Source organism: Protopterus annectens, chromosome 1.part1 (assembly GCF_019279795.1).
Source record: "Protopterus annectens isolate FY-2018-M chromosome 1.part1, PAN1.0, whole genome shotgun sequence".
Classification (NCBI taxonomy): Eukaryota; Metazoa; Chordata; order Ceratodontiformes; family Protopteridae; genus Protopterus; species Protopterus annectens.
In genome coordinates this window covers 1,475,274,260-1,475,301,099 of record NC_056726.1, presented here as the reverse complement: position 1 = coordinate 1,475,301,099, position 26,840 = coordinate 1,475,274,260, and the positions used below count along the sequence as shown (strand labels likewise).

The 26,840-nt window shown below is 42.6% G+C and overlaps 1 protein-coding gene across 1 annotated transcript in view; it reads left to right on the top strand.

The window, feature by feature from the left end:
- EIF3I (eukaryotic translation initiation factor 3 subunit I) overlaps positions 1 to 26,840 on the top strand; it is a 363,205-nt gene that overhangs the window by 155,831 nt on the left and 180,534 nt on the right. The window contains exons 6-7 of the mRNA XM_044082520.1: positions 9,425 to 9,552; positions 20,945 to 21,055. Of these exons, the coding sequence (XP_043938455.1) occupies positions 9,425 to 9,552; positions 20,945 to 21,055 (239 nt within the window). The remainder of the gene's footprint in view (positions 1 to 9,424; positions 9,553 to 20,944; positions 21,056 to 26,840) is intronic.

The window sequence follows — 26,840 nt, the reverse complement described above, 5'->3', positions numbered from 1 at the left end:
TCACATAGGGTATTTTTGGTTTTAGGAGTAAGTAGCTGTCTGTATACATGAGGCAATTACTACATTGCTTTGGGATGCTCATGTCAATCAGGTTGGCTGGAGAAATGATGGAAAGCTGCCCATTCATTATAGCATTTTTTTTTTTTTTTTTTTTTTTTTTTATACTATATGTCCTTTTAGGGAAGGGCGTGGGCTAGTTAGACTAGTTTTTTGCACAAGGACTACCCTTGTTCTATTGAAAGCTAGGGATGATGCATGTGGCAGTGCTGCTCTTTGCGCAGCTGAGTTGCCCATAGTGCAGCAAGGAAGCTTGGGAGGGTTCAACTGATGTCTAGGAAAAAATTGTGTTTCAGGCATTTGCGTCTATACAGGGCACAGCTAACCAGCGTTGCTCAGCAATACTCGACTGCAAGGCTTAAATGCAGTCAAAAATAAACACTTTTAAGCTATGCTGCCAATAGGAAGCACACAGTGAACCTTCTTTCAGCAATGCCCAGCTCAGACAAGGCTGGATCTATACCCATTCAGCAAGAGGGGAGCAGGGTATGGTTGGTTTAGTGCTCAAATGTATTGATTACAGGCTTCAGCAGATCTGAATCTAGACTTTGCTATCTAGACTAACAGTACAGTTGAAATCAAATGTAAAAAATGATGCAGTTGCAAACAGTAAAAAGCAGAAATAATGCAGCAATTAGTTAAATACAGTTTAAAAGTGCAGTCAAGAAACCGTTTTTAACTAATGAAAAAAAAGTAAAATGTGCAGCCTAGATAATTTGTCAGTCTCTCACATAGAACAAAATCACCAGACAAACAGATTTCTTAAAACAGAAAACAAAATGGATGGCGCAGAGAAAACAGAAAGCAGTTCTATTAGAAAGTCGCAGATAAAAAATATAGGTTTACTTTCGTCACTCAGTAGGGAATCGCAGCAGTGCTTTAGTTTAGTTTATGCAGGCTTGAAAAGACTAAGGCTAAGCAATTTAATGTGTATTTAAGTGCCATTCAAGAAACCAATTTAACCAATGAAAAACATGTGAAATGTGCAGCCTTGGTCTCTCACATAAAACAAAAACACCAGCCCAAGCAGATTTCTTAAAACAATAAAAAATGGAGCAAGTAAAACAGAAATAGTTGTATTGACAGTTCACAGACAAAAAATATAGGTTTACTTCCCTCACCCAGCAGGGAATCGGCAGCAGTGCTTTAGTTCATGCAGGCTTGAAATCTTTAGAAAAGAAGTAACATTTTTTGCTTTTAGAAGTAGCAGTTATGATACTACTCTAACCACATGGGTTCTCTCAGATGACCGTTTAGTTTGCTATCTAACATAAGGATTTATTTTCAGGTTTACAAGATTCAGTTATGCCTATATTGGGAGTAGTGTCACAAAGGCCTTGGCCAGGGCTAGATGCTCTTTTTTTTATTTATTTATTTTTTCAATAATGCTTGTATGGGGAATAGTGTAGAATGCCGTAGCATTCTGGCTAGATAGCTCAGATGTGGTCTTAAATGCTTTAAAAAAAAATTTATGCTTTTCACCCCATAAAAGTACCCAATCGAAAAACAATCCTTTCATGTCTTATCAGTGAACAAAGCAAAAACAATATCTCACACAGGTAAAACTCCTTGGAGTAATGCTCGATGGTCTTGGATACGACCAGCACCTACTCCTAACCATCAAAAAAAAAACAAAAAAAAAAAAAAAAACTGCAAACTAGGATCCCTGTACAGGGCTAGGGAATGCCTCACTAATAACTTCAGAAAAACATAGCACAAACATATCAAATCTTAATTTGACTTTCAGAAATAAACTAGACAGCTTATGACAAAATTGTACAAAAAAAAAAAAAAAAACATTGCATAGCACTAAAAGCCTTAACTGCCTGGACCTTACATCTCTGAACTACCATCAACTTATTATAGACCATTAACTAATGAACTCCCCAGAAAAATAATGCGGGCTCTAAAAGGAATACTACAACCCTATACCACTAATTGAGCCCTACAGTCCATCAACAAAGCTTTTCTATCCATCACCGAATCAAGTAATGTAGGAGACTCGTTGTACTGTAACCAGGTAGCAAAAATCTGGAACCAAATCCTCCAGAAATAAGACTGGTCCACATACTGCATGACTTCAAAACATGACTAAAGAAACTCCTGAAAAATAACTGGCTATGCTCATGTACTACCCCAGGCTAACTTCCCCCACCCACTGGACTCCATCTAAACTCCACCTTCAAAGTTGCACTCCCTATACTTAACCCTTTTGTACCCTAATCTTACACACGTAACTTTATATCTCTAGCACTAAAATGTCTTTGTATATTTTCCTACAACTGTCTTTTACACTGGCAGATGCCAGTCCACCCTCAACATACATTCGCTCTTACCTGGGAGATGGAAGTTTTTGTAACTACAACTACCTCCTGTTACAGATCTCTACAAGCTCTCTATACAGATCTCTACAAGCTCTCTACCTCAGTCTACCTATAACTACTCGTCCTTTAAGTTCTACATTATGCTAAATCCCTTGCTACCCTTCTGTATACTTCAGCTGATGGACAGTGGACATATTATGTAATGTGCTTATGTACAATTTCTCTTGAACCAGCTACATCGTGGGGAAAAATGTATTTCCTTAAATTCATAAGCTGTTTTATGTATTGTAATGTGTTGTATATTGTGTGTGCATGTGGTGTTAACACCAGCTCACTTGTCCGAGTGGGGGGGGGCTTCTAGTTCCAGTGGAAGGGAGGTTGTTGTGCTAGAGGCATTGTTGACACTTGATGGTGGTTGAGTATATTGCATACCTGCCTGTAGAGGCCTTGATGTTCTTTGTGTTTTACTGTTGTAGTCATTACGTTTGGGTTATCCTGCTGGCAGGTTGCCCTCAGTCGGCCTGAATTCCAAAGTCTTGGGTCCTGCGTCGGTTGCTGTCACCTCTTTCCTGACGTCAGGTAGTCAGGGGTATAAAAGATGCAGCTGACGCCATTTTATTTAGTCTTTCTTGCCGTGCGGTGCCCGAAGCGGAAGCAGTTCTCAAGTGCCAGTTGACCGACTCCTGACATTTTCGTGTTCGAATTTCAGATCCGAAGTCTTCATTAAAAGCTGGTACCCGCTAGAAACTTTTTTCTTGCTCCAGACCGATGTCAGAAAAAGTTAATAATTGTATATCTTGTGGGAAGCAAATACCTCATAAGGACTTTCATTCTTACTGTATTCCTTGCGTAGGCCCTGACCACAACGTTGCTAGTTGTCGGTTTTGTGCTAGATTTAACCAACGCACTATTAAGCGTCAGTACAATTTTGCATTAAGCTATTTTGGACGAAGATTTAATTATACAATGTCGTCTGATAGCCATCCGGCTGCTGGAGTTCACAAAAAATGCAAAGAAAAAGAAAAGGACAGGCAACCAAGGTCCAAAACAGACGACGAAGCTTTTCCTAAGCAAGTCACCGGTTCTCAGTGAGGCGCTTTCACAGCCCCTGACGTCCGCTGCTTTAGAGTCGCAAGCTGCTACCGACTCCCACGTGGAGTCTGCCAGGCCGCAGGAAACTCGAAGTATTGGAGCCTCTGAGACTATTTCCTCAGATGGGTCCGGAGCCGCTGAGCAGGTATTGGCTTCTGAGGGTGTATTCAGACCTAAACAATTATATATTAAACCGACTTCAAAGATTAAGACACCTTTAAGGGCAAAGAAACAAGTTCACCAGTCACAAGGACAGGCCTCCATGCCCAAAAAACAGATAGTCAAAATGGCCGAAAGCTTAATTACCTTGATCAGGGGTTCCCATCCCCCTCCTGATAAGAGGCCTAGGCAAGAGACAGACTATGAATCTTCAGATCAGGTTTCCATTTCTTCTGATTCCTCTTCTGATCAGGAATGTTCTCTTCCCCCTATGAGGATTCTGATGCTGAAGAATCAATTCCTTCAGCTTCTCCTCCTGAGGACTACTCTTTTGGGGAAACCTTGCATACCATGAGGGAGCACTTCCACTGGGAGAGCCAAGATTTTTCAGAATCTAAGAAAAGGCTCAGAGACTTCCTTTTAAGACCTCAACACAGGCCTCTAGCTGTCCCATCTGTGTTGGACATTGTAGATGTGTTCTCGGGAGTCTAGTCTGACCCCTGACTCTCTATCTCCAGCTCCTGTTAAGCCGAACAGATACTACAGGGTCTCTGACTCTCATAAATTCCTTTTCAAAAACCCTTCTGCAGACCCAGAAACTATTTCTCAGGGTCCAAAGGGGGTCAAGGCTTCTACTGCAAAAAACTCCTACCCCCCTCTTACAGGGATTTTAGGGCTCTGGATAGATGGGGAAAAAAGGTTTACACATCTGCTACTTTGGCTACAAGGGCCTTAAGTTGCCAGTTTCATATGCTCAAATATCAGCAATATATCATGACACTGCTTAAACAGAAAATGATGGCAAATTCTGAATGTGCAGAAAAAGAAATGCAGGACTTATTGCATGCAACTGAACAAGTTGGAAAGCATACTTTGCAATGTGGGTTTGATTCTCTGGAGGCCTCCTGCAGGGCCGCTGTTATGGGTTCTGTCATTAGGAGGCATGCTTGGTTAAAGGAACAAAATCTGCCTGACCATGTTAAAGCAAAATTATTAGATGCTCCTTTACAACATGTTACCTTGTTTGGTGGGAAGGCAGAAGAGGTGTTAAAGAAAATGGAGGACAAAGCTAAATCTATGCAAACAGTCAAGGATTTCTTACAGGCACAGCCTCCCAGATTTAGCAGACACTGGCCTACAAAGAATTGGTCCTTTCCAGTCTCAGACCGACCTCAAAGGGGCAGATCCAGACGCCCTAGAGGCAGACCACAGCCGCAAGGATCCCACAGGTCTAAGCAGTGGAGTGCTTCTACCTCCAAAGGTGGAGAGGACAAATCACAATCATACAGGAAACAGTCCCAGTGACTTCCCCCTGCCTGCGCCAAGCACTTATCTTCTGGCAGCACCCTTAGGGGGAAAACTAGCACTTTTTTCTAAAAATTGGCACATTATAACCCAGGACAAATGGGTTCTAGGCATAGTGTCACAAGGCTACAAGTTTCATTTCCATACCCTGCTAAGGGCAAACGGTTGGCCAGACCTGCCAGAAAATCAATGGGCAGAGGCTCAAAAACAAGTCGCAGCTCTCATGGACATGAGGGCTATTCAACAAGTACCACAGCAAGAGCAGGGACAAGGATTTTACTCGAGACTGTTCTTGGTACCCAGAAAGAACAAAGCATGGAGACCAATACTGGACCTATCTATTCTAAACACTTTTATGGATATACCAAAATTCAAGATGTTGACCTTACAGCAGCTTCTGCCCATGCTGGGCAGTAAGGCTTGGCTCGTGACTTTAGACCTAAAAGAGGCATACCTGCATGTCCCAATCAGACAGTCATGCAGAAGATGCCTCAGATTCAAGGCTGGCTCAAAGCATTACCAATTCTCTGCACTGCCCTTTGGCTTATCTACTGTGCCCAGGGTCTTCACAAAGTGCCTGGCACCAGTAATTGCTTGCTGCAGACAAAGAGGAATACAAATATATCCTTACTTGGACAACTGCCTCATACAAGCAGAGAACAAGGACATTCTACTACAGCATCTGACTTTTGTGATACAGGCGTAGGGTACACAGTCAACAAAAAGAAATCAAAACTAGTACCCTCTCAAGAGATAATATTCCTGGGTGCAAGCTTAAGTACAACTGCCCAGATGGCTTTTCTCACTCCAGACAAACAAAGGCAACTAAATACCTATTTCAAGGAAATGGCATCAAAGGCCCAGTTATCTGCAAGAAAAATTCTGCAGGCTTTGGGCTTCATGGCATCTTGCATCTTACTAATTCCATATGCAAGACTGCATATGAGGAAAATTCAGTGGTACATAAAAAGTGTCTGGACACAACATTGCCACAGCCTGGAAACAATTATTACTCTAATTCCCTGCCTGCAACAGGAATTTTGATGGTGGGCAAAGGCTTGTCACCAAAACAATGGACAGCCATTCTCACTACCCCCAGCCAGGCAGAGCCTAACGACGGATGCATCAGATTATGCCTGGGGGGCACACATGGCAGGAAAGGCATTCAGGGCACCTGGTCCACACCAGAAGCATCTACATATCAATCAAAAAGAGATGCTAGCTGTTCAAAATGCCCTGACCGCCTTCAAGGACCTACTTCATCCGGGACAACTACTGATAAAGACGGACAACACCACGGTCATGTGGTACATAAACAAGCAGAGGGGCACTCATTCTTACCCCCTGTGCAGACTAGCCATGGCTTTATGGGACACAGCATTGTCTTGCCAAGTTCATCTGCAGGCACAATTCCTGCCAGGAAAGGAAAATACTCTGGCAGACGAACTAAGCAGAAACCTCATGGATCTGCAGAAGTGGCACCTGGATCCACAAGTCTTCAGCATGATAGCAATGAAATGGGGACGCCCGGACATAGATCCATTTGCCTCTCCTCAAAACAATTAACTAAAAAGATTCTGCACAAGGACTTATCACAGACAGGCTTGGAAAGTGGACGCCTTATCTTTCAACTGGACAAAACCTAGCAATATATGCCTTTCCTCCACTGCCTCTTCTCCCCAAGGTACTCCTAAAGGTCAGGCAGGAGAAACCAAAAATTATTCCGATTGCCCCAGACTGGCCAAGCCAGTACTGGTATCCAATCTTAAGAAACTTGTCCCAATGCCCAGCCTGGACCTTACCTCAAATACCTAATTTACTGTCTCAGCAAAAAATCCAGATTCTGCACAGCCAGCTCAGGACCCTAAACCTGGCAGCATGGCGGATAATGTAGCCATACAAACTGCACCTCTCAGTAAAGCTGTGATGGATGACATTTTAGAAGCCAGAAGGCCTAGTACTAGAAAATCCTATGCTGGGAAATGGAAGAGATTTTGCGCTTGGAACCAAGCTCAAGGAACCGATACAGCTGTCCCAAATATTCCTCAGATTTTGCAATATTTAACTGAGATGCTGGACAAAGGCCTATCTTTTTCATCAATTAAAATCCTTGCCTCTGCCATTTCGGCTCATTACAATACAGAGCCACCACTCTTTTCCCATCCTTTATTAAGGCAGTACCTCAGAAGAGCCAAAAACTTAAGGCCTCCAAGGAGAACGCCAATACCTGCATGGGACCTCAACTGTGTCTTGGAAAAACTCACCTTACCTCCTTTTGAACCAGCTGCTACTGTGGACATAAAGGTCTTATCTTGGAAAACAGCTCTGCTCATAGCAATAACTTCTGCAAGACTAGTTTCAGAGCTACAGGCTCTCATGGCTGTGGAACCCTTTATCATTTTCTATCCAGACAGGGTCTCTCTGAGAACAAACCCTACATTTATGCCTAAGGTGGTATCCAGTATTGCCCTTAACCAAACAATTCATTTGCCAACCTTTTATCCAAACCCACAGAACAAGGGGGAGAAAATTCTGCATTCTTTGGACGTACACATGCAACTTAGATTCTACTTGGACAAAACTTAGTTTTTAGAAAGACAGAGCAATTGCTAGCGGCATATGCCACAGCATCACAAGGAAAGGATATCTCCAAGCAGACTGTTTCAAAGTGGATAGGTCACTGCATTCGTTTCTGCTACTCACAGTATGGCAAACCAGTGCCTAAGGGCATTAGGCCACATTCAACCAGAGCTGCAGCCTTTCCCAGGGGAGTACCAACCAAAGACATTTGGAGGCTACTACTTGGAGTTCAGTGCATACCTTTACAAAACATTGCAATCTGCCTCTTTACTCTAAATCCAGGGCAGGCTTTGCCACTGCAGTTCTGCAGGGTCTCATAGCCGCTCCTAATGCTGTTTAGCTCCAGCCCCCCAACCATAGCTTTGGGACTCAACCCAAATGTAATGACTGCAACAGTGAAACACGAAGAACATAGTACATTTGTGTACACTTACCATAAATGTAGATGTTCGAGTGTATTCACTGTTGCAGTTCAGATGTTCGAGTGTATTCACTGTTGCAATCCAGGTTACCCTCCCACCATCCCCCTAATTTTTGCTGGAACTTATCTTTACTTCTCTAATCTATAAAACCTAGGTGGTGTATTTGCTTATAGATGATGATAAATCTTATTTTGGTGCATGTATGTTTTACTTACATATTTTTAGCCTACCTTTTTGGGGGCACCTGACATCTGGGGCAAGAAAAACTAAATAAAATGGCGTTGGCTACATCTTTTATACCCCTGACTACCTGACGTCAGGGAAGAGGCGACAGCAACCGATGCAGGACCCAAGACTTTGGAATTCAGGCCGACTGAGGGCAACCTGCCAGCAGGATAACCCAAATGTAATGACTGCAACAGTGAATACACTTGAACATCTACATTTATGGTAAGTGTACACAACTGTACTTTGGCTCATGCTGTGTTAGGCAGAGACCTCCTTGCTGAGCTGGGGAAAAAGAAATTACAGTTGGCACCGTGCACACTTCTTCTTACTGACAAGAATGCTAAGTAGAGTTTAAGCAGCCTGAGGAAGGGAAGAATACAAAGAACTGGCCATCTATCTGTCTGCCGTCTGACTCTTGTCAGCAGGAATGGATAGGCTGATCGGGTTTCCCAGCCAGAAATGACTGGGCCAAGGTTCTCTTCTGACATAAGGATGCCCAGCTCACCCCACTGTGGCATTAATGGGCTGATTGAGTGTAGGTAGTGGAGCCATCAGGAAGGCCCTGTAAACAAGGGAGTGAAAATGGGATCCAGACACGGGGGTACGATTCGGTGCACTTCACACACATTACATTTGGATGATGCATTGGGTGCCTCATTTCGTGTGTCGAAAACAGGTAGCCTGCTCCTGTTCTTTGATAGTCATTCTGCAGTGAAAGCAGATAGCCCACCTTTGAACTGTACCAACACTGTGAAGAAAGTTCAAGGAATACTGGAAGGAAAATGTTATTAAGCTTTGGAGTCTGCTCCCCAAAGTCCTTTAGCACAGGTCATTGTCTTGGGTTTCATTTTTTTCATGTGACCATTGTAAATGCTACTAATTTTGTTAGTGTTAATGTTTGTAAATAGACTGTAATTCTTGAATATGTTTTATGCTTCTGTTATATGTTTTATTATAGTAATATTTCTGGGTTGCTGTTTTTCTATTTTCATCTTGATAAAACTTAGTTTGTCCTGCCTGGCCCAGGCTGTGGTTTAAAAAAGGTCCACAGACCAGATCACCTATCTGGAACAAATATAATAAAATGGAGATTGCATTTTCTGCAGTGTCTTTGCATGCACATGTTTGCTTCTTTTCGTAATGATGGTGTTTAATTGACTTCAGTAGTATTGCATGCAGTTAAACAACGTTAAAACAGAAGTCTGGTGCACATGTTTTAAGGTAACTATTTTGTAACTGCTTCCTGTTTGTGTTTAGGCGACAACGATCCTTACATGAAGATAAGCTGTCCTGAGTCAAAGGTGACGAGTGCTGTATGGGGCCCTCTGGGAGAGTTTGTTAATGCAGGACATGAGAATGGAGAGATGAAGCAGTATTCTGCAAAAGTGAGTGTCTGTTCAAAGGTTCACGAACTTGTATTAAAATGGTACTCCCTTGTGTGTCACTGCTTGTTCAAAGGTTCACGAACTGGTATTAAAATGCTACTCCCTTGTGTGTCACTGCTTGTTCTTCGTATTATGCTTCCCCAGTATTTTGCCTGTACAAAGAGTACATTTTGCCGAGTGTCTCTAAGAAAATTTGATTTCTAGAGCCAGAAACATCTCGGCCCATCTATATTAAATTTCATCAGCACTGATTTGTACAACATACTCATACATGCTTAAAATTAGTGTTTGCCTAAAAGCAGCCATACCTCTCAACCTTTTAGCCCAAGAAATCCTGATGAAGCCTGACATAATGGGGGGGGGGCGGCAAAGGCCCCAAAAATAGGGGCAGATTTTAAATATTGCTCTTATAACCTTAATAACAAAGTTTGTGTTAAAATGCATTTTCTAAAGGATATGAAGTCTGAAACTCAAATATGTTATTATTTAACTATTTAATTCCTCAGATCATACCATTGATTTGCCAGAAATCCACAAATTTTGTGAGGAACGCATTGGAATTTTGAGGCAAAAATCTGGACATTATGTGAAAATCTGGAAAGTTGAGAGGAAATGGCTAAAATTAAGTGCTTCATTTACAAGTATTTCTTTTTTGACTGGAATAGTATATCCTTTATTTGTATTTTGGTAATTGTAGTGGGCTTCTTAAACTAGTTTTGACAGAGAATGTATAAACTCTGGGTGATAACTTTAGAATGCCACCAGGTTGTAAGTGAAGTATAAAAGTAAAGTATCTTTGATTTATTTTTGTTAATTTGATGCTGTATTATGTTCACTACGGTCTCTTATTACTGAAGTGACCTTGGACCAATGTCTGGTTTAGTGATTTGCTTAGACACACACTATGGAAGCAGAAACCAAGCAATTCAAGCAAAGGACTTCAGGATAAGCCTGGTGTGTTGCCTGCTTAGTTGGCATTCAGAAATGGTGACGTTTAAGGTACCATATGTACTATAATGGGAAGATGGGAGGGGTACGATTACGAAAGAGACTGACAGCAGGGCACAGAGGACATTTAGAGAAGTTTTAAGAATCCATGGAGCAGGTATAAGGCAAATCTAACATGTTCTGGTCCATACATGTTGGAGAATATTGCTGGCTAACAAAGTGGCAGAACTAATACCATTTCCATGCAAGTTTACATACAGGAAAGGTAAAATATTGAACAGTTTTTGAGTCGTTATTAAAAATGTTGATATTACATTATAACACCGAAAACTTCTAGGTGAAACCTCCCTGAAGGGTTGTTTGCCATGTTGGAATTGTTCTGCCTGTAAGATTATTAAAAATCTGTTTACTTCAGCCAGTACATCTAAATGGTATGATATTGATTGCTTGACTACATGTAGTAGTGACTGGATCGTTTATTTGGTAATGTGTACTGCTTGCTCTTTATTACATAATTAGTGAACATTTAAGTGATATCAGATGCCTTAAAAATTAATTCCATACTTAAACATGTTCAACCTTAAACATGCCTTTGGATGCTTTATTAGTAAAATGGGTTGGCAATACATACCTGCAGATAAGGCGGGCCAATGAGTTATTAGTTTAGGATGTTTTCTCTAGGATTAAATTAATATTTATGTACTTTTGTAAATGTAAAGTAAGATTTTCCTTTTCTTTAAAATATATATATTTTTCTTGAATAAGTGCAAAAGGAAGTCTTTAAACATTACATTTTTTCTGAAATTCTTTTTTGAAAATCGATTTTTATAGTTTATCTTCTATGGTTATAACCGGTCAGTAGATGGCAGCATACAACTTTATATACTTATATTTTTTATTGTTGTAAAATTGTATTTATGTTGTTGTTGTCTTTCGGCTTTTCCCAGTTAGGGGTCGCCACAGCGGAACTCCGGTCTGCTAATGATTGGCAGTAGATTTTCACGGTGCCGAGTTGCCAGCTCGACGCCCAATCTTCAACGAAGACACGCCCATTCATGCATGTCTTTCGGAATGCCACTCGACCTGCGGGGAGGACATGCAGACTCCACACAGAAGGCACTCTCTGCACACTAGCTGAGAATCGAACGGGAGAACCTCTTGCTGTGAGACAACAACGCTACCGCTGCGGGAGAACCTCTTGCTGTGAGGCAACAATGCTACCGCTGCACCCCCACGTATACATATTTATATATTTATGCACATATATATGTGGCTAACTGTTGAATTAGGTCATAAAAGTGAAATGTTAAGTTGGTTTGTTTGTAATGTTATTTTGCTTTTCATTAGGTTGATGCAGTTGGTCAGCAACCTATGAAATGTTTTTGTTATAAAGTATATGGATACTGAGTAAGATGCATTAAGCACTGAAACTGGTAATTTTTGGGGTCACCTGTTATGACTATTAATAAATGATTATTAAATGTTTTACACTCTAATATGAGTGTTAGTGTTTTTTTAGGTTACGGGGAGAGCTGGTTTGACATTATTTTCTTTTGTAATCATGCACCTAGGGAAATGTTGTGCTTTGTAATCATGCACCTAGGGAAATGTTGTGCTTTGTAATCATGCACCTAGGGAAATGTTGTGCTTTGCAGTGTTTCCATTTACTAATACAAAAGCCATGAAAATGTTTGCATCCTGAAGCTGAAGTTGCTGATAGAGCAGTCAAACCAAGATCCTGTTTCGTTCATGAGAAATCTGTGTAGATGGGATTGCAGACATTTGTACAAGGCATGTATGTGAAAATAATCCAGAGAAGGAGCTACCAGAAATGCCACAGTCAGTTCTGTCACAGGAAATAAGAGAATTAAAAACTTTGATGTTAAAGAGTTGCAAGAGACACTCCTCAACTTATGACTCTTCAGGAAATGTTGTAGAACAAAGACTGCTGTTCAAGGAAGATTTGATGTCCTGAGTGAACAGTCTAAATCTGAAAGACTATTTTAGAAACCTAAACAGATGGGACCCGTACAGATGCCCGACTGCATCTTTCACAGAATACCAATTTGGTGAGCATACTTGCACGAAAGTGCTGTTCACCGAAGCAGCACTTTTGCGTAAGTATGCTTGTTCCGGTCGTACTACTGTGCGGTAAGGGAAAATTCCCTTTTCCCCCACTGCAGTGCGACCTCGGAGTGAGAATATTAAAGTAGGGTGTGTGTGTGTGTATGTGTGTATGGGGGGCAGCATTCAAGTAGATTTTGTGAGTTTTTTTTTTTATACTTTAACGAAAGCACTTTTTCGATGATTGCGCTTTCGTTAAAGTGTGTTCGGTGGTAATGGATTTGGGCTTTTGCACTTTCGTGAAGTCCTAGATCCAAACAGATACATGGACAATTTGAGAATTAATTATGATACTTATCAGAGTGAACAGTCCTGGTAAACATTTCTAGATGTCGGACCATTTTTAAGAAACCAAACCTATATGGACATTTTCAGAGCCAGTCATGATACTAAAAATGCCTTTTGCATGTATACAAAATTGCTGTAAACAACAACATAAAAAAAAGACATACTGTAGTGTAATGTAAGGTTAATTTGATCTGTATTTTAACTAAAAAAGGGATTCGTACCTAGCTTTTAGCTGTAGGAGTCATCATGTCATTTGGCTTGTTTTCTAGAGATAGATGTTTAGTCTTAATAACTTCTGTAGAGGTCAGCCTAACTGCAGACCTTAGGAAAGCTAGTCATACATACCTACTGTCTGTGGCTTTTACTGTCTTGATAAACACCTGTATACCTTGTGTTCACAAAGGTGAACTGGAAGGCTTATAATGCAACAATAATTTTATTTTAAATGCCTGCTCTTGTTTGCTGTAAGGAGCTCCTGCAAGATTGCTGTCCCTTGCTGCAGGCAACTCCCTCTCCCTTTAGCTTCACAAAGTGTACTGTGCTGTTTTGTATGTACTTATGTTCCCCTCTAGACATTTATAGATTTGTTAAATGGTCAGTCAGTAAAGACAAATCCCTTCCCCACCCTTAATTAACAACATGGCTTCAAAATATGATTTGCTATCTAGATTATAAATGTTTCTTTCACTTGTAGAAATCCAGTGCAAATGTGTTACATTTCAGCCACTATTAGAGAATTACCCCCCCCCCCCTTCTGTCTTGCTGTCTTGCATCTGTACATGTCATGAGCTAGTGTTGTGCATTCAGCCCTGACTTCAAAATCTTTTTCACTATTGTCTTCCCCTGTCTAGAGGAGAGCATTTTTTTTCTGCCTTTAATCTGAAAAGTAAGGCCATACAAAGAGCAGTAGTACAGTTGTCAGCAAAAGACCACTAAAACTTGAATTGATTTATCTTTCTAAAATATTTCTCCTTTTAACTGGTAAGGTGTTTAGATAAGAGAAGGTGAAACATTTTTGTCTGTCTTCTTTTTCTTTTCTTTTTTATTTTCTGTGTATGAATCTTTTTACGCAAACACACATATCAACCCATACCCACAAAAATAGGGGGGAAGCAAACTGGCCATCGTAATGTGTTTTCATTGGATCCTAATTCCCAAGCACCCAAGCTGCATGTACTTAAAGGCACTTACATTCAGATTAAATAGACCCTTACAGTGCACACCTCTTAAATTTAGTGCGGCCCCCTTTACATTTTAACTACACAACAAAGTACCGTTTCCAAAATGATGTATAAACACATACATGATGTTATAAATTAGAACATACTTGTATACATTTTATCTATCTATCTATCCATCAGCCTGGAAAGACTGCTATGCACAATGGTACTAATGATAACCATCACTGTATTCTGATCTCCCTCTTGAAAAACAATGCGTACATGTTACAGAAATGCTAAGGAGCAACTTTTCAGGGCACATGGTGGTGTCTTTTTTGATGCAGAAGCCTTATTTTTTTGGGTTTTCTAGGTCTACGTCATCTGGCAGGGCAGCAGTGCTGATCTCCTTTCTATCGTTGGTCATTGTCTGCTGTAGTGCTTTACTTATTGTAGGTGTTCGCAGTGTTTTACGAGCAGTGGTCGACTGGTTTAGTGCTTTACTTATTGTAGGTGTTCATGTTTTACGAGCAGTGGTCGACTGGTTTAGTGCTTTACTTATTGTAGGTGTTCATGTTTTACGAGCAGTGGTCGACTGGTATAGTGCTTTACTTATTGTAGGTGTTCGCAGTGTTTTATGAGCAGTGGTCGACTGGTATAGTGCTTTACTTATTGTAGGTGTTCGCAGTGTTTTATGAGCAGTGGTCGACTGGTATAGTGCTTTACTTTATTGTAGGTGCTTTACTTTATTGTAGGTGTTCATGTTTTACGAGCATTGGTCGACTGGTATAGTACTTTACTTATTGTAGGTGTTCGCAGTGTTTTATGAGCAGTGGTCGACTGGTATAATGCTTTACTTATTGTAGGTGTTCGCAGTGTTTTATGAGCAGTGGTCGACTGGTATAGTGCTTTACGTATTGTAGGTGTTCGCAGTGTTTTACGAGCAGTGGTCGACTGGTATAGTGCTTTACATATTGTAGGCGTTCGTGTTTTACGAGCAGTGGTCGACTGGTATAGTGCTTTACTTATTGTAGGTGTTCGCAGTGTTTTACAAGCAGTGGTCGACTGATATAGGTTCATACTAGGCTATCTGCCCGAGGGCATTTACAAGCCTAGCCCATAGTTTTGTGGCTTACGCCACCCCTTTAGTATGGGGAACTATACCCATTATTTTGCTGTGCCTCTGTCGAGCAGTGACACTGAGGTAATCCCTGGGGTATATCTGCGATCTCCCATCCATTGGTCAAGATTTCTCTTGAACAAGGCCAGCGAGGTGCTCTGCCTCACATATACCGGGATTTTGTTCCACAGCATAGGGAGTCTTTGGGAGATGAATCTATCCCTCCAGCACGTCCTATTAATAGCCGTGTCGAGGTTTAAGTCTCCCGCCCTTGTGGCTCTGACGGATCTAGATTTTTGAGGTGAAGCATATTCATCAAATCTGGGTTTGACATGGCCTTGTATGTCAGGCAAAGGTCACCTCTGAGCAAGCGGTGGCGACTGAATAGAGCTGGAGTTCTTTCAGTCGGGCAGCATAGGACAGATTTTGAGACCCTTTATCCTTTTGGTGAGGAACTTTGTGGCCTCTCCAGCTGCTGCAAGTGTCGGGTTAGATACATTCCGAATGGGGCATTGTACTCAATCATTGGTCTGATGAGTGATGAGTATAGGGAGACTATGACCTCCCTTGATCTAGATGTAAATCCCTTCATGATAAGGTGGGCAATGTAGAAGGTCTTCCTAACTATTTTAGCTACATGGGTGTCGAATGACAGGCTACTGTCAACCTGGGTCCCCAGGTCCCTGATAACTTCTTCTGTGCTCAGTGGATTGCCACCTATATGGTAGCTAGGGGTAACCTTGTTTTTCCCGAAGGGTATGACTATGCATTTTTTGGCATTTAACTTTAGGCCATGGCTCTGGCACCAGTTATCCGTTTCTGTGAGACCCTTCTGAAGGATATCTGTGTCAGATGTGTTTTCGACTATGGCGCCCAGTTTGCAGTCATATGCAAACTTTGTCAGCCATAACCCTCCTGTGTTTGCTTGTACTTCGGAAAAGTAGATGCCAAACAAGAGTGGGCCCAGGACTGAGCCCTGTGGGACACCACTTGTGACAGGCTTTGAGTCTGACATGGCGCCAGCAACTCTGACCCTGTGGGTTCTGTCACTCAGCCAGTTTGCAACCCATCTTGTGATGTATGGGTTAACATTTAAGCTGATGAGATTTTCAATGATACCCGAGTGGGGTATTGTATCGAAGGCCTTCGCCAGATCGAGGTAGGCTGTATGGACTGCCTTTCCCTCATCAATGGCTTTGGTGACTGTTTCAAAGAAGTCAACCAAGTTTAAAAGGCATGATCTGCCTTTGACAAAGCCAAACTGGGTTGGATCCAAAGTCTGCAAATTCCTATGTCTTTATTTATGAGGTCCATTATGATCCTCTCCATGGCTTTGCAGATAAGGCTTGTCAAGCTAATGGGCCGGTAATTTCCAGGGTCGGTGGAGGCACCGCCTTTGTGAAGTGGGACCACAGTTGCAGTGCGCCACTCCTGGGTATGTATCCAGAGGTGAGACTATGATTAAACAGCTGTCCTAGCTGTGGGTTTAATTCCTCGTTGAGTTCGTGGAGCACACAGCCGGGGACACCATCAGGTCCCATGGATGCTGTGTTTTTGCTTTGGAGAGAGCAGTTCTCACTTGGGCGTTAGAGATGTTTGGGGGCTGCAATCGCTTTGGTATAGATATCTCTCCTTTTGGGGAGGGGAGAAGTTTGCACTGAACCTGTCAGCCAGTATGTTGGCAATGTCTGTAGGATCAGTAATCTTCACATCATTTTGAACTAGTTCTGAGCATATCTGGGAGTTTCCTCCCAGGTTTCTAACATAGCTAAAGAAGGCCTTATGATTGTCTTTTGAGTCTTTAGCTATTTTTCTCTCAAAATTTGCTTTGGATGATTTTATGAGAGCTCTTAGTTTTTTACTTATAGTGATCAAAGGTGTCTTACCTTTTAAGGATTTTGCTCTATCTTGTAGTAGCTTCCTCCTTTTGTTGTAGAGTTTGTTTATGGCTGGGGTCCACCAGACTGGACGCTTGCCTTTGGTACAAAGAGTCTTTGTTTTGCTTGGGATTGCCTTATCCATGCAGTCCTGAAGGTGCTGGTAGAAGGCATTTGTAAGTGATTCAGCGGCTTGAGTACTGTTTTCCGCCGGCTCTGGGGCCTTAAAGGAGACCACACTAGTCTTTAGAAGTGTGAAGTCGGCTTTCGAGAAGTTCTTTACTGTGGTCTTTTTTATTTCAGGTGGGGGTGGGATGAGGACCTCCAGCAAGATTAGTTTGTGATCTGATCTCACCAGTGAGGGGTATACTTCCGGTGTTGAACATTGTGCTCCCATGTTCGTGATGATGAGATCAAGTATGTTTTCTCCTCTTGTGGGGATGGTGACTAGTTGTTCCATGGCATTTAAGTTTATGAATTCCAGGAACTTTTGGGCTAGGGTGTTTGGGCTTGTTTTATCAAAGTTTACTTATTGTAGGTGTTCGTGTTTTACGAGCAGTGGTCGACTGGTATAGTGCTTTACTTATTGCAGATGTTCGCAGTGTTTTATTGGCAGTGGTTGACTGGTGTAGTACTTATTGTAGGTGTTTGCAGTGTTTTACAAGCAGCGGTCGACTGCTATAGTGCTTTACTTATTGCAGGTGTTTGCAGTGTTTTATGGGCAGTGGTTGACTGGTGTAGGACTTATTGTAGGTGTTCGTGTTTTACGAGCAGTGGGCGACTGGTATAGTGCTTTACTTATTGCAGGTGTTCGAAGTGTTTTATGGGCAGTGGTTGACTGGTGTAGTGCCTTACCTATTGCAGGCGTTTGTATTACGAGCAGTGGCTATTAGGAAGTCAGCACAAAAATCACTTGTCAAACCTGGATGGTGTTTGCACAATAGCAAGGATGCTTCAATTTGCTTCTTGGACTCAATGTTGAAATGATGAAGCAAAAAGAAATTAAAGCACACTTTTGTCATCCCAGCAGCCACAGTCCTATCCACATCTGTCCATTGAGGGAACATTTCTCTGAATTTGATCCACTTTTGAGGATCATCACGCTAGATTGTTGTGTTCTAGATTTGCCAAAGACTGCCTTTGCCTTCCTGGGAAGGTACTGTATACCAGTAACAAGCAGTCTTCCCAAAGTTTTTTGAGTAGACCCAGAATTTATTTCTCAAAGATCTGTAGGTCCTTTCAGAAGGAGGCATGAGTTTTGCTTCATCTGTTTGTTAGCTTGAAATGGACAAGAGTCCTGTGCTTTCCTGGAACTCTGCTACCTCATCAAGGTCATCATGCATGACATATCCTGTGTTGTGAATCTCCAGCGCATATTCTTCTTCATCAGAAAGATGATGTTCTCTCATTGCATATGTACACTTTTAGGCACATAATTGACTGGGATCTGCAGAGGAGGGTCCTTCAGCTCATACCAGAGAGGTACCTCTTTTAATACCAGCGTTGTGTTCTAATCTCCTCTAAGAATGTTTTTCAAGACATTAGTCATCATGGAGGAGGTTTTCCAAATGAACGTACTTGATATGGTTCCTTGCCTGAAACACTGGCTTGTGACAATCTTTATAAAAGGGAGAATGCCTCTCTGATTTGGTCTCTGAGAACTGCCTTTGTCATTAAGGAATTGAACACTGTATTTCATTGCTTATTCCTCCATATGTGGAGGGCCCGGGAAGTTCATTCCTTTGGCAGCCTGGTTGAGGAAATAACAGAAGGCATAGCTGTGATCCCTCCTGATAATCTGCATGGCCTGATGGTGTCCTTGATTTACATGGTCCTCTTTCCCATGGCAGGTGTTTCAGTGCATGTGGTGTCAGCAACCACAGTGTCTCTTTGTGGTTATGGAATATGCCTTCTAGTGTCAGGCACTGAGTGGGGGTGTGTACATTTCACATTTGGTGATTTCCCTTTCCTGCAGTCAAACCCATTACAAGTCCTGTTATCTGTCACTTTAGTGGCAGGGTGGAATTTGACCTCAGGTGTTCCATGGTTCAAGGAGGATGGTCTTCCATGACCGGTGCTGCTTGCCAGGAAGGCTCTAAAACAGAAGCTGAAACTCTTCCTGATTTAGTCCAGCAGTAAGTTATCCTATGAAGAGTAAATGGGGTGGGATGTGTTTTGTACCCTCAGTGCAGAGAGACCTTATGGGTTTGGTACTGGGAGACTGATAAGAGAAGCACTCTGGCAGCTGTTCACATCCCAGTAGAAGTGAACTTCCATGCACCGATGGACTCTCTGAGGTGCTGCTGTAGCCATCTGTTAACATTTTTGCTGTTCAGAAGAATGTAATGTATCCCTTTCTTACACTGAATGTAGAAAATGACGTAGAAGCTGACAGTGGACTTGCTCCTGTTAGTTGCAGGAGATTATAGTGCTTATAGGTTCATAGATTAGTACTAAGCTAACTGCTCTTGCGAGCCATTTTAAGTCTAGCCAATTATCCCTTGTGAGACTCAAACCCTGCACCTTGTGTTTGTGAGGCAAACACCTTAACCATTAGGCCACCCTCCCAACCCCATGAGATTATAGTGCTCTTTTCTAACCTTCCCTGTGATTCCATGCCTGATTGCAAAACTCAGAAGGAAGAGGAATGCTTCATTGTTAGTGCCTCTTGTTCCTTGCACATCACATGGTTTCAGACTGTACTGGCTTGGAAGTATAAGAAACCCTGTCACTCCAAGTTAGGAAGGTTCAAGATGGCTTGGGTTGTAGCCATCTCCCTCTTTGTCCAAGGCTTTTGGTTTAGAGTATGTGATCTGTCCAGACTTTCCAAATGCAGTGTCAGAAGTTCTAAGAAAGTCTTCTAGTCATATCAGGCATATTTTGCTAACTGGAAAAGATTCTTCATTTGGATTGGGGGTATCCTGGGATATCCTGTGCTATCTCATTTGAGTAGTATTCCGGTTGTCCTGACTTGCTTCTACTACTGTATTCCAGTCAGGTCATATTTTTTGCCCCTCATGACTTTCTGGAAGGCAGTACTGTGGTCCAGCACCAGTTGATTAAACAGCTGCGTTCCTATATTTCTGTCCTTTTTAGAATTGCTCCCATTTTGTAATTTCATGGTTAACAGGCTTGTTTGTCCGTGGTTCAGTTCTGCCGGCTTGGCATCTCTGAAGTTGGTCTTTAATGCATTCCTTGGTAGCCATCACCTCCTGTCATAGGATTTTGTCTTCAGACCCTTATTTACGGGGAACTATATTTGTTCTTTCGCAAGGGTCATGCACCCCTTAGGACAAAGCTACATTTTTAGTCTGTCATCTGTCCTTTATCCACTTCATTCATCTGCCTGTTTTTGTATTGGTTAGAAACTAGTTGGTGGTGGGATTAAAGGGCTTTGTACACAAGATGCACACCCCCCCCAGCTGAGGTTCTTGAAATAACTGCATGCGCTTTGGAATACACAACAGCTGTTTGGTTTGCAGCAGGGAAAGGGGGGGTGTAACAGTTTCTAAGCAACCATATTCCATTAGAAAGTCAACTGCATTGTGTTGTCATCAGGCATTGAATTTCCTTTTGGAAAACTTTGTGTCAGTGACCACTTTTTTCGCATTCTGCATGATAACAAAACATTGCTTGAACCTTGACAAAGAAATTGAAAAATTATAAGTGTAAAACTGTGGTCATTTTTATTCAAAAGCTTCTACTTCTAAATCCAACACAAATAATTGTTTGCTTTTGTGGAAGTGTCTACTGTTTATATGCTCTACTAAAAAAAGGAAGTTTTAGTCTGTTTTGCGGTTTCCTTACAACCATGTGCCGTATTGATATTGTCATTGTTGCTTTGTTACATAAAATCACTTTTTCTTTCTCGTTTGTAGTCAGGTGAGCTCCTCAAGACTGTGAAAGAACATTCCAAACAGGTTAATGACCTCCAAACATCACAGGACATGACAATGGTGGTTACAGCATGCAAGGACAACACAGCCAAGGTAAACTTCAGTGCATAATGTGGTCTGTATTGCCTTCTCTTGCTCACTGTGAGTGTTTAGAATATTTACTTGTAGACTGAATGTGGTTGTATCTGTTTTGTATTTTGTGGTCTTTGGCTTGCATGAGTTTAATTTTGGATATGATCAATATTAGAGAACATATTTTGTTTTGAAAGGAACCTTAAGCTGCATTTAGAAAACTGGGATTTGAAATGGACAAGGAATAAGTCCATAACAGATGGCAGTAGTGCATTCCCATTTACCAGCTCCAAGCCTGTGATCGGATGCAGTGCATGGAGGTACTTGGATGAGATCCTTATCCTAAAAGTAGATCGGACATTCATTGGGGGGGGGGGGGGTCCAATGTATTGAACCCAGCAAGTCCAAGTGCCTCTTTGTAAGACTGATTTCGGAGTGTCACTGCATAACAGGGGAGACTAAGGGTAATCAAACCCAGTTGTAAGGTCATTGGCGGGTCATGGCCTGCGTACTGTGGAGGAGGAAGGGGAGCGGGATCGTTGCATGGCAGCCGCAGTTTCATTTTGTTTATCAGGGTAAGCTGGAAGAGTGTATTCTGTAGTACCGTGACATTGTTTTAGGGAAATGGGAGAGCTGTTGTCGTCAAAGTTCTGACTTGGTGACTTTTACCTCTGAACAGTTTCCTTGGGAGATCCAGAAACGGGGATTATATAAAATCTTACTGATTATAGTACTGACTGAACCTGCTGACATAGACTAAAGTCTAAACAGAATTAGGAACTTACAGCTGTGATCTGTATAGAGGGGCATAGTAGTGCATTTAGCTATTTTATAATTAAACCTTTGTTACCTACTCTTCTCACTTTGAAAGACGAGCAGAATAGGGGCTGTAACATTCAAAACTTTCCCTAGTGAGTTAATGATTTAATTTGTCCTTTTGCTGTACTTCAACCTATTATTTTCCATCTCAATCCCCTCCTTCCACCTAAGTGTGATGTTCGTGTTTCACTGTTGCAGTCCTTACAAGTGGATTATCTGGGCTCCCGGTAGCCCGCAGTCGGCCAGAATACCAAAGTCCTTGGTATATGATGTCGGCTGCCTCCGGATTAAGCCTGACGCCAGGACATCGGTACAAAAGCAGGCAGCTGACGTCATTTCCTCAGTCTTTCTTGCTGAGGAGCCCGAAGCAGAAGCAATTTGCACGAATGCCGGTCGGCCGATTACCTTGTTTTTGTATTCCGACTTCTAAAGTTGAAGACATCCTCAGATAAGTACCCGTTGGGGACCCTTTTTTTCTTGCTTTAACGAATGTCAGAAAAAATTAATAACTGTCTTGCCTGTGGAAAACAGATTCCACATCATGATTTTCATTCCTACTGTATTACTTGTTTGGGCCTTGTGCACGCCGTCCCAAATTGTGATCTCTGTGCTTCTTTCAACCCGTGTACCATACGCCGTAAAGCTAGGAATTTATATAAGCACTTTGGAGTTTGGCCTGAGTTTGTCAATATGGCGTCCTCTGGTCTCCTTGGTGTTCCCAAGAAGTGCAAGGATAAGGACCTGTGACAGGCCTAGGGTTAAATTAGCTGACGACATCCCTGTTAAGTTGGTTGTCGGTTCAGCGGTAGCCAGTGAGGCGCTTCCTTTGCCCCTGCAGTTCAGTAGCAGACGTCTTTGGAGGTCATTGCTGAGCCTTCCATTTTGCAAGCTTTTACTTTGCCTTCAGACCCTCTGCCAGTTGCCGCCTCTAATGGATCTGGGGCCACTAAGCAGGTGCCGGCTTCGGAGACCTTATTTCTCCGCCCGGAGACCAGATCCAGACAGACTACCTTGGTTCACACTTCTGCGGTGGCTTGGCCTCCCGAGTCCCTCCGGCTTTCTAGCAGGCCTCCCAGCCGAAAGTCTACCCCCCTCAATTGCCTCAGGCTCAGATGGTTGAGATGACTAGTGATCTCTTGACTCTTATCAGTGGCTCTCAGCCACCTCCTTCTAAGAGGGCTAGGGAATTGTCTCCAGATGTTTTGTCTGCCTCAGACTCGGAGGTTTCCGGCACCTCTGCTGATAGACACACACTCAGCTTTTTACTGGTTTTGAGGATTCTGATGCTGAAGACTCTCTCCCTTCTGCTTCTCTTCCAGAAGATTTTTCGTTTGGGGATACTCTGAATACCGTCAGGGAGCATTTTAGATAGGAAAGTCAGGATTAACCGCAGTCTAAGAGGCGGATTAGGGAGTTCTTGGATTTGCCTCGACATAAGCCTTTGGCTGTTCCTCCGGTTTTGGAAGTTGTTGATGATGTTTTCATGGAGAATTCTTTGACACCTAATTCTGTTTTTCCTGCTCCCAGAAAGCCTGACCGGTATTCTAGAGTTCCTGATTCTCATCAGTTCCTTTTCAAAACTCCTACTGCTGATCCAGAGATTATTTCTCAGGGCCCTAAGGGTGTTAAGGCCACTGTTGGTAAAAATCCTGTTCTTTCTGACAGGGAATCTAGGGCCTTAGACAGGTGGGGTAAAAAGGTTTATACTTCTTCCATCCTGGTTGTCAGGTCTGTTAATTGTCTCTTTCATATGCTTAAGTATCAACAGCATACTTTGGAGGCCATTAAGGCTAAAATTGCTGGTGTTCCTTCCCTGATGGAGAATAAGGACATGCAAGACTTATTGAATTCTGCCACTCTGGTTACTAAACATTCTCTACATTGTGGTTTTGACACTTTGGAGGCTTCTTGCAGAGCAGCGGCCACTGGTTCTGTAATCAGAAGACATGCTTGGCTCAGTGAACAGCCCCTTTCTGAACCTGTAAAATCTAAATTACTGGATGTGCCCTTGCATAAGGACAATCTTTTTGGAAGCAAAGTAGAAGAGGTGTTAAAGTTGGAGGATAAGGCTAAATCTATGCAAACTGTTAAGGACTTTCTGCAAGTTCAGCCTCCTCGTTTTAGCAGGCATTACCCTTATAAGAGTTGGACTTTTCCTGACCCTAGTAAACAGGGTCGCATGAGATCTAGGGGCTACAGGTCTTCCAGGGGACAGACGTCCACCCCTCAAAAGACTAAACACTGGCAGGCTTCATCTTCACAATCAGGGAATTCTAAGCAGACTTCCCAAAGCAAACATTCTCAATTACTCCATCCTTCCCCTGCTTGCCTCTGTGGGGCCCAGGGTTTCCTTTGGGGGGAAGGTTAGCCATTTTTGCAGACATCTGGAACACTAGCACGGATGACAAATGGGTGCTAAAAAATAGTATCCCAAGACTACAAATTCTCCTTTCACACCTTCCCGGTCCTCCAAGGATACCCAGATAATTCCCTCTCTTCAAAGGGCAGAAGCAGAGAATCAAGTTTCTTCCTTGCTAAACCTGGGAGCAATAGAGCCAGTTCCTATACTACATATAGGCCAGGGTTTTTACTCGAGACTTTTCCTGGTCCCCAAAAAAGGGGGCACCAGGCGCCCTATTCTAGATTTGTCCATTCTAAACACCTATCTGGTGATTTCCAAATTCAAAATGCTCACTCTTCAGCAGTTGCTGCTAATGCTGGCCAAGAATTCCTGGCTGGTGACTTTGGATCTAAAAGACGCTTAACTTGCACATCCCTTTAAGGGAAAGCTGCAGGCAGTTCCTTCGTTTCAGGGGCGGGGAACAGGCACTTCCAAATCTCTGCACTGCCCTTTGGCTTATCTACTGCTCTCAGAGTTTTTACAAAATGTCTAGCTCCAGTCATTTTCTTTTGCAGGCAAAGAAACATTCAAATTTACCCTTACTTGGACGATTGCCTTATTCAAGCAAACTCTCCAGAGCAACTTCTAAAGGATTTGGACTTTGTAAAGAACCTTCTCACCTCTTTGGGCTACACAATCAACGAAAAGAAGTCAAAATTGGTACCCACCAGGGAGATTGTATTCCTGGGAGCAAGTTTGAACACAGCCGCCCTGATGGTATCCCTCCCTCAAGAGAAACAGATGGATCTTTCGAATTACTTCAAGAACTTGGCAAGCATGACCCACCTCTCTGCAAGGCAAATCCTGCAAGCCCTGGGGTTCATGGCTTCATTTATTTTGATGATTCCATATGCCAGACTGCATATGAGAAAAATACAATGGTACCTCAAAAACCTTTGGTGTCAACACACTCAGGATTTAGACTTTGATTCTTCCTCCGATTCCCTGCCTGCAGATGGAGTTCCTTTGGTGAGCAACGGCCTGTGCACAGAAGAAAGGCCTACCTTTCTGTCCGCCTCCTGCCAGCCAGACTCTCACCATGGATGCCTCGGACTATGCTTGGGGAGCACATCTATAGGGTACATGCATTCAGGAAACTTGGAGTGATCACCAAGCTCAGCTGCACATAAATCTGAATAAAATGATGGCAGTTCAGCAGGCCTTGATGGCTTTTAAACATCTTCTCTCTCCTGGTACTCTTCTAGTCAGGACAGACAACAATACAATCATGTGGTACATCAACAAGCAGGGAGGGACTCACTCTTACCCCCTGTGTAGACGAAGCATGAGACTATGGTCCATGACAGCTTCTTTGGGCATTCATCTGATACCCCAGTTTATTCCAGGAAGGCTCAACACCTTGGCAGACCAGTTGAGCAGGTAGGTCCTGGATCCTCACGAGTGGCAACTAAACAAGACCATCTTCCATCGCATCATTCAGCATTGGGGCACTCCCCAGGTGGATCTCTTTTCTTCTCCAACCAACCACCTTCTTCCAACCTTTTGCACTAGGGATCATCACGACAAAGCTTGGAAAGTGGATGCTCTGTACTTCCCCTGGACACAGCTATCAGTCTATGCATTCCCTCCTCTGTTTCTTCTTCCCAAAGTGCTGTTAAAGATAAGGGACGAAAAACCAAGGGCCGTCATCATAGCTCCAGACTGGCCCAGGCAGCATCGGTATCCACTTCTTTGCAGTCTCTCCCAGTCTCAGTCTTGTCATCTTCCCCTGATACCAAATCTCTTGGTTCAGGACGGAGGAAAGATTTTGCATCCTCACCTTCAGACTCTGCATTTGACTGCCTGCCTCATAACTTAAACCTTTCTCAGCAGGTGGTTGAGGTCCTTCTTGAGCCTGGTACTAGGAAATCTTATGCAGATAAGTGGAAAAGATTCTCCATTTGGATGCAGACTAGAGGAGAAGACCCATCTCGACCTACTCTTCCTCTGGTTACTCTTCCTCTAATTCTTGATTACCTGGCAGGTTTACTTAATGGCGGACTTTCCTTTTCTTCTATCAAGATTCATGCTTCAGCTATTTCTGCTCATTGCTCCTTTGAACAACCCATTTTCTCTCATCCCTTGATGAAACCGTTCCTCAGGGGAGTTAGCAATTTAAAGCCTCTCAGAAGGGCACCTACTTCTGCTTGGGATCTTAATTTTGTACTTGAGAAACTTACACTGCCTCCCTTTGAACCTCCAGTCTCAGCAGATTTGAAGTTTCTCTCCTGGAAAACTGCATTTCTTTTGGCCATTACTTCAGCCAGAAGAGTGTCTGAGCTGCAGGCCTTAATGGCAGTTGAGCTTCCATGTGGATCGGGTTTCTCTTCGGCCTAACCCTTCTTTTATGCCTAAGGTGGTTTCTAGCCTGACTCTTAAGCAGTCTGTCCACCTGCCTACCTTCTTTCCTAATCCTCAGAATAAAGGGGAAAGGTTACTGCATTCCCTGGATGTGCATAGGCAACTTAGATTTTACCTGGACAGGACTAAACCTTTTCGAAAGGCAGATCAGTTGCTGGTCAGTTTTGCTCCTGGAGCCCAGGGCAAAGCTATTTCTAAACAGACTGTTTCTAAGTGGATAGCTCT